At 36.1% G+C, this 8576-nt stretch overlaps 1 protein-coding gene across 1 annotated transcript; it reads left to right on the plus strand.

The window, feature by feature from the left end:
* Window positions 1-1193: 1193 nt before the first annotated feature.
* On the plus strand, window positions 1194-8358 carry LOC114246832 (uncharacterized). The gene is made up of 7 exons (XM_028179542.2): window positions 1194-2398; window positions 3378-3544; window positions 4629-4726; window positions 5685-5824; window positions 6471-6598; window positions 7259-7346; window positions 8262-8358. Exons 1-7 carry the CDS (start codon window positions 1765-1767, stop codon window positions 8306-8308), a joined length of 1302 nt encoding a protein of 433 aa, XP_028035343.2. The 5' UTR covers window positions 1194-1764; the 3' UTR covers window positions 8309-8358.
* The last annotated feature ends 218 nt before the right edge of the window (window positions 8359-8576 follow it).

An 8576-nucleotide genomic window follows, 5' to 3' on the forward strand; every position in this document is an offset into this window, starting at 1 on the left:
GGTTTTTTTCCCGGCTTCTGCGTTAATTTATCCGTCCGGTTAATCTTTTCCACAGGGAAAGGAATGAAACCGAATGAAATGAACATGATTCAGGAATTAAAATATGAAATTCAATAAGGTGAATTAAAAAATACTTGCTGAATGACACGAAATGATGTATCGTTTTGGTAAAATGATGAACTTACTTAGAGTTCATGAATTTTGCAAGATCTGTGCACTTTTAAAAGTGCGTAACGGAAATTATGGCAGAGTTAACGTATTTAACGCATAAATTTAACTTTATGAAACACCTTAACAAATTACATATAAAATACTTCTGTTAATTGATATGCAACAAAACTGTGCTTTTTTTTATCTATCGATTAATCTTCGATTTATTAATATTCTTAGGCATTTCTTAACGATCTACTTGAAATAACTTTCACGTGCTTCAAGCTTCAACATATTTCCATCATTAGATGACCATTTCTCACCATAGGTTGTATAACTTTTTGTAGACAGTTTTTGAATACAGTAAGGTTTCTCTAGGACTTTTTGGCGGGACGCGAGGAGTGAAGTTGTAAGATTTGTTTTGTTTTGTCTATTTAGTGTTTCTTCATGTTTAAATGTATAATAACGGTGGTTTATTAACTGTTCAGTATCTGTGAAAGTGCATAAATGTGGGAAAATGAAACAAATCCGTTGGACGTATTTTCTTGGGATCTTCCAAAAAGTCCAATGAAAAAGTTAAACTAAATGACCACAATTTTACTGAGATTATATTTCATCCCATATCATCTCATCTCATTTCATTTAATTTCATTCCAGTTGAATAATGTCTCAAATAAGTACTGGTGGTAGGACCTCTTGTGAGTCCGCGCGGGTGGGTACCACCACCCTGCCTATTTCTGCCGTGAAGCAGTAATGCGTTTCGGTTTGAAGGGTGGGGCAGCCGTCGTTACTATACTTGAGACCTTAGAACATTTATCTCAAGGTGGGTGGCGCATTTACGTTGTGGATGTCTATGGGCTCCAGTAACCACTCAACATCAGGTGGGCTGTGAGCTCGTCTACCCATCTAAGCAATAAAAAAAAAAAAAAAAAAATCATCTTCATTTCATTTCACAATTTTTCATAAGAATAAGAATATAAATTAAAATAAGACATAACCTAAAGGTCTTAGTTACCAGGTCATAAAATCCCATAAAAAAAATCATAGACTTTTTTGGTACAATTTCATAGATAGACAATAACAGTTCTAATATATTAAGTATATAATTATATATTTTAACGGCCGTCTGGTGTAGTGGTAAGTGACATGGTCACTACACAAGGGGGTTGCGGGTTCGAATCCCGCCAAGGGAAGATATTTGTATGATAAATATAAATCTCTTTTCCAGGGTTATGGATGTATATTAAATATATGTATGTGTATAATAAAAATCTTACATTTATTTCCGTTATCTGGTACCTGTAACACAAGTTCTTTACGAACTTATCACGGGACCAGTTAACGTGGCGTGATTGTTAGTAAATATTTATTTATTTATATTATTTATTTATAATCTATGGTTAATACGAATGTATGGGCTTAGATTCCCTTGCCTTGCCTAATAAGGAAAAATTGTACCAAAAAAATAAATCTATGGTTATTGTTAATAAATAACAATTGTTTTTGTCATGAACATTGGAACAAAGTGGAGTTAGTACCTACTTAAGGTCTTCCATTAATAATTCAAATTGTTCATTATTACATAGTCAATACATAGGTACTATTAATACTGATATGGAATCTGAAGGTGAAGTCGAATATCTGGAAGAGGATGCTGAAATAGTTCAACAATGCTTTCAAACACCTCAAACTCGAGAGTTAAAGCCATACGGGTCCAGCCCTGTGACCGATAATGATAAAACAGATTTACTCTCCCTACTAGTAGAGCGCGAACGTCGACCAAAGAAAAAACGAAAAAAGGAAGACGACGATTCTGATTATCACCCTGAAGAAGACGTTGCACCTCTCAGTCCACCAAGTACGAAATCAAAGAAAAAAAAAATCGTTCCACAGAAAAAGCGGGCAAAAGTCGAAACTACTGCTAACAATAGTACCACTAATACTAAAGCCAACACTATTTCTAAAAGAATTAATGAGTTATTAAAAGAAAACAGATTAGTATCTGCTCAAGAAAAATTCGCCGTGCGTAAGAAACTAAACATTAGAATACCTGATTACGACGACCCGTTATGTCTACCTGTGAAAGCTGTGAAGCAAGATAACAGTGATCTAAAGAGGTTGGGAGTGTGGAATAATGTTTGCATAGAGCATTTTAAGCACTGTGATACCATGCTTAGACCAGAGCGAGGTAGGACACATAGTTCGTCCAGGAGTGTTGTGCTGAGGAATGTCCCTAATAAACAAACAGGTTTGTGGTTTCAATAAATCTAGTAATAACATTGTGAATTTTGACAGTCCGTTAGAAACTTTTTCACATTCTTCAAATCGTAGACAACAGTTCAATTAACAATTTTTTATTAAATAAAATTAGTTTCCCATGTAGTGGCATTGGATTGGTCACACTTTGAGAAAGCTCGATACCCACCTATCAAAGAGATCACTGACCTGGAAAGTGTCTGGCAAAAGGAAGAGAGGCCGCCCCAGAACAACTTTGCGTCGCTCGGTGGAGCAGGAGCTAGAGGTCTTGGGCATGACGTGGGAGGAGTTAGAATAGACTGCCCAAGACCGATAAAAATGGAAAAATTTGATTCTAGCCCTACATCCCAGCAGAGGGTAATAGGAAAGAATGATGATGATGATGATGTAGTTTTTGCATGCACCTGTTTAGTGTTAATAGACATTCATTTCTAAGTATTACCTATGTGGAATCTGTAGTATAGTATTTTGAAGGTACAAAAACTTTCCTGGAGAAATTAAAATGTACTAAGTTTAATGACAGTCAGTTGAATAACTTTAGAATTTTTAAAGGACAAGTAAATGAACATGATCATTTTTATATATTATTATGTTTTATTATTTAATAAAGAACTTAAGAACATGTGTTCGGTAACAAATCAGTTCATTGTGTGTCTGTCTTTATGCAACCCGCACTTAGCAATCCTTTTATTAAAAGGAGAACAAGTACCCTCACTAATACACTACATTTATGAATAGATATTTTTTGCTCTGTATACTATAAAACATAATGCAAATCAATACATAGTTAAGTTTACAATTCTCTTACTGTGAATTTACTCAAAACATTTGTATTTTTGCAGAGCGTTGTAATGGTTATTCTTTTCAGTTTTGAGGTGGAGCTAAGTGTTTTACTTTCAGAAAGGTTATTTTTCATCCAATATACCTATACCTATAGACATCTATAAATAAGAATAAAAATTCTATCACAGGTAAAATTGAGACAACAATATGGAGCAAGACATGTGTTCAAAATGAAGATGGTGACAAGAAATCTGAAATATTTCAGTGTGTGCTACCAAGATACAAGGAGAAGAGAACTGTTAAAACCTACAGTTTATCTTCAAAGAAATCTAAACCAGTTCAAACTGTCGATGTTGTAAGTGTATTAGAAATCCTTAAGATTTAATATAGTGTCGATTTGCTTGGACTCATATTGTACTTTCATGTTGACCTAGCAAGATTATTCTAGGAACAAACACAAGCTTGTTGTGCCGATGAGTAGGTTACATAAGATACGAAATTCATTCGGGTGTTTGTCTGTGCGCCTGTACAACAAAATCCCACATGATGTTCAGAACCTACATATACATAGGTTTAAGAAAACTATTAAAGAACATCTGTGCAATAAAGCTTACTATAAAGTCAATGATTATCTAGAAGATTGCACAAAGTGGGAATGAGTTGCTCGCTCCAGGCATTTCAATATTGTAGTAATTGTTACGTTATAATACTCAGTGTAAAAAATTCATATTTAAAAAAAATCTAATATTAAAAAATAAATAAATAATAATTTTATATGTAAAAAAAAAAAAGACATGCCCGCTGAGTTTCTTGCCAATTCTTCTCAGGACGGAGGCTAGTTCTTGTGAATTGGCGGTAGTTCTTTTGACGTTCAACAAGTATGTACTTTCATTTATGTTGAATAAAATTTTTTTGATTTGATTTGATTTGATATGTCTCTAAAGTTCCATTTTGCAATAATAGTTGATTGATAGTATGAATAATAGTTTTCTGTATTCACAAACCATAAGCATAACAAACTACTTTTACTTCCATGACAAAGGGTGTCAAATTTGTACCAACATCAAAATATGATATTTTTGAATAAAAATCCTTTGTGTGCAAATAAACAAAAATGTCCATAATTTTTTTATTTTTTTATTTTATTGCTTAGATATGTGGACGAGCTCACAGCCCACCTAGTTAAGTAGTTACTGGAGCCCATAGACATCTACAACGTAAATGCGCCACCCACATTGAGATATAAGTTGTAAGGTCTCAGCATAGTTACAACAGCTGCCTCACCCTTCAAGCCGAAACGCATTACTGCTTCACGGCAAAAATAGGCGGGGTAGTGGTATATACCCATGCGGACTCGCATGAGGTCTTACCACCAGTAAAAATCTTAAAATCTTAAAAAAATGCTTAAATCATTATTCATTTCAAATACTGTTTTTCAGGTCCTTTTAACGAAAGAAAAGCACGAAGACAGCGAAGCCTTGGTTGTCTATAAACCCAAAGAGTCGATTTCTTCAGTTTACATGCTCTTTGATAAAAGGTAAGCATATTCATTTGAGTGTTTAGGAGCAAGTCCAGAAGGAAGTTTTCAATATAAACAATATCTCTCACCTACATCTGTTTATTTTAATGATTCACATAAATAAAAGATTTGGCTATTATAAATGCTATAACAATTGAATGGTCGGTTCATTCGTTTGTCATCGTTTAGAGTATTAAAGTTTTAATTCTTGTCTTTTTTCCTGTCGCCCTTTTAAGTCTAGAAAAGTCACAATGTCAAGTCTCCGGCTTAGTCTATGTCTTGTCTAATAAATGTAGATCATATGTCCTGTCAAAGAGTTTGCACACCATGACAACAATCAATAGTATTGCATTCGTTCTGTTATGAAGCAGTCATCTATTTTGGGACAAAGTGTGGGATAGCCGCTGTACAATAGAAATGAGACTTCAACCACATCTCTTGAGGAGGACCAGCTCTTGCCTTGAATGAACTCAGGATCCTTGGTAGCTACTCAATAACAAATTGAATTTTGTTGTATCATGATGCCGGCTTAGTTGAAGCCGTTGAAGTCGTCGTGGCCTAGAGGATAAGATGTCCGATGCATTCGTATGTAGCGATGCACCGGTGTTCGAATCCCGCAGGCGGGTACTATTCTTCTAATGTAATACGTACTTAAGAAATGTTCATGATTGACTTTCACGGTGAAGGAATAACGTCGTGTAATCAAAATCAAAACCCGCAAATTTACAATTTGCGTAATTACTGGTGGTAGGACGTCTTGTGAGTCAATATGGGTAGCTACCACCACCCTACCTATTTTTGCCACGAAGCAGTAATGTATTTCGGTTTGAAGAGTGGGGTAGTTGTTATACTGTAAAAACGGAGACCTCTTTCGAGGTGGGTAATCATAACCGGTAATCACTTAGCACCAGGTGGGCCTAGAGATCGTCCGCACACCTCAGAAATACAAAAAAAGTGACGTCAATTTTTATTTCAGCAAATCAAGTGCCCAGGATGAAGGGAAATCCGAAAAAGATGATGAAGACCCTAAGATGTACATAAAGGAGATGACTTGCTGCAAAATGTGCGCTGATTGTTACCAAAAGTCGTGGCGCGGTCCTAGGACATCTAACAAGAGTTAGTAGTATATCGACTTTGTCACTAGCTTAGGTTTATAAAATAATGAAGATTTTTCCAAAGACACATTCACAATTTTCTAAATTAAAACTAAAGCCTATCAAAATTATCACATAAATCATTTGCAGCCTAGGGTAGTTAGTTGCACAGGGTAGAACTGTAACCTTGGGTGGATATTCACTTTTATTCATATAGTATTGTTACGCGCCGGGGTTCGGGATAAATAAAAATTCCCCAAAGTACAACTTAAAAACTGTATTCAACTTAAAACACTTAAACACTTTAAAACTCTCAATTAGCTTGTTCCGCTTCGCTTCAGGTGATCCGTTCGCTGTTTCGCTTCGACTAGTTCCGATTACTGAGTGACTGCGTGCCGTCTCTGCAACGCTTTTATAGCCGATACCGCATCCCTAGAATTATTGAGAATATTCCACACATCTCTAGTAGTAGTTTCTGCTAACTGTCAATAGATGGCGTTGTGCTTCTCGAACGTTCTAGGCGCTACTAGATCCTTCGATATTCTTTCGACTATTCGGCGACAGATGGCGTTACTCTTACCGGCGTAACATTATCGCTTCGTCCGGGCCACAATACATCCAAGTGCCGGCACATTAGGAGCCAACCTTAAATCTTCTTTATTCCTCAGAGCCCTTACTGTGTCCGATATGCGCCAGGACTTGCGTAACCGTTCACAATCTGCTTTCCCACGTGAAGAACCACAGTTCCTCCGAAGTCAACCGGTACAAGCCTGTTATTAACGCTGTATTAGCCGAGGTGAGTTTCCTACACCTTCCAAACTGTTTTATTTGCTTAGACGATTTAGTTGTTTGAATAATATTGTAAATATGTAATTTATTGCCATCAAAATCAGACCAGCATACTGATCTTGATGGCAAGTGGTGACCGTCGTTCATAGGCATCAACAATGGTGGTGGTAGGACCTCTTGTGAGTCCCCACGGGTAGGTACCACCACTCTGCCTATTTCTGCCGTGAAGCAGTAATGCGTTTCGGTTTGAAGGGTGGGACAGCCGTTGTAATTATACTGAGATCTCCTAGAACTCATATCTCAAGGTAGGCGGCGGCATTTACGCTATAGATGTCTATGGGCTCCAGTAACCACTTAACACCAGGTGGGCTGTGAGCTCATCCACCCATCTAAGCAATAAATAAATAAAAACACAAATAAGTTGTAAGTTAACATTCAGATATGTGGACAAGCAATTCTGTTGTACTATTATTTCATGTAGATAAGCGAATTTGCTCACAGTTTGTTTCTTAACTTAAGACTCTTAAGCGATGCTTACAATTTCATCAGGTTGTCGGATGTTCTCTCTGGCATTAAATGAAATATGTCAACGTCAAATGAATTGTTTATTTATCAACTAAGTTATATAAAGAGCATAAGAATATATGAAAACTTTTTCTTTTTCCAGTTTGTGGATTACCATTACCGCTGCAGGATATGTCAGGAGAAATTTAATTGTATAAGAAATTTAAAAATTCATCTTAAAACTCATAAGGGTGAGTGCTCTATCAAACTGTACAATTCTAAAGTATACTGTAGTAGGTACCGTTACTGAAAGGAATAAGGCAACGCACACTTCATTGAAGATCATTAAACATATTCAGTAATAACAATACAGGACTTCAAGTACTTAATAGAGTGATAGAGGCTTAATATTGGACGTCCAAAACTTCAACAAATTCTGATGGCAATAAATTCTAATGTAGCGGTATTGCGATAATGTGCAATATACGGTTTATGATAATAATAATTGAACCTAAATTTTATTATATTTTATTATCGACCAGAAGTGAGGTAGTTAACAAAAAGAAATAAATAACACAGAACTAGCCTAATTATATTTCACTGAATTAACAAAACTTTTAACAAAATGATTTCAATTTACTATTAACGAAAACTGTTAAAATTACACAAGTCCCAAACATGTTTCAACAAGAACCGCACACACGAACGCCACGCACAAAAAAGAGGCAAAGGCGCGGCGAGCGATCGTTTATATAGTTTTAGCGCTGGCTCTCGGTCGGGGGTTGCCTGGACTCGGTAACAATTTGATTATAAATTGTTTATCAAATATTTAACTAAACTATACTTTAGACTTTAGAACTAATATCTCAAGGCGGGTGGAGGATTTACGTTGTGGATGTCTATGGGCTTCAGTAACCACTTAACAGCAAGTGAGCTGTAAGCTCGTCCACCCATCTAAACAATAAAACATATCTTAAGGATTTTTTGTTAAATGCAAATCATGGTTTCTGAAGTCACGTGTCTCTCTTGACCCCGTGACCTCTGGATCCAAATCGCAGCCGCAACCCGAGACCCCAAAACACTCCGGATATCAAACCCCTATAAGGATAATAGTCAATAATTTTCAATATAAATGAATATAAGTTTACAATGTCTTTCCTTTTCAGCTGAATCTCAGTTTTTGTGCGAAGTTGGAAATCACATCACGCAGTAATGAGTACTCTAAATGTCTAAATATTAGTAAATAAACTTTTTACAAACAAATATGTCTTTTACTTTTGACATACAAACTAGATGTGATTTGTACAATCGATGGTAATACTGCAAGGGTAGCGTCATGAAAAAGGTATTGTATGGACCTACAACTAGCGCCATCTCTCGGCCACAGTAGTTATATGGCGCCGACGTTCTGCTGCCACTAGATGGCGCTCTGCTACTTCGTATGTCAATTGAGTTGTGTGTGTAATTAGTGTCCCACCCTT

Source organism: Bombyx mandarina, chromosome 28, assembly GCF_030267445.1.
Source record: "Bombyx mandarina strain Sakado chromosome 28, ASM3026744v2".
Classification (NCBI taxonomy): Eukaryota; Metazoa; Arthropoda; class Insecta; order Lepidoptera; family Bombycidae; genus Bombyx; species Bombyx mandarina.

What these genes read in the sequence shown, in the direction of transcription:
- LOC114246832 (XM_028179542.2), top strand. Translation starts at nt 1,765, where the DNA reads ATGGAATCTGAAGGTGAAGTCGAATATCTGGAAGAGGATGCTGAAATA. An exon ending in CAGTTCAAACTGTCGATGTT is followed by an intron (nt 3,545 to 4,628) that starts GTAAGTGTATTA and finishes ACTGTTTTTCAG; the next exon opens with GTCCTTTTAACGAAAGAAAA. An exon ending in TCATCTTAAAACTCATAAGG is followed by an intron (nt 7,347 to 8,261) that starts GTGAGTGCTCTA and finishes TTTCCTTTTCAG; the next exon opens with CTGAATCTCAGTTTTTGTGC.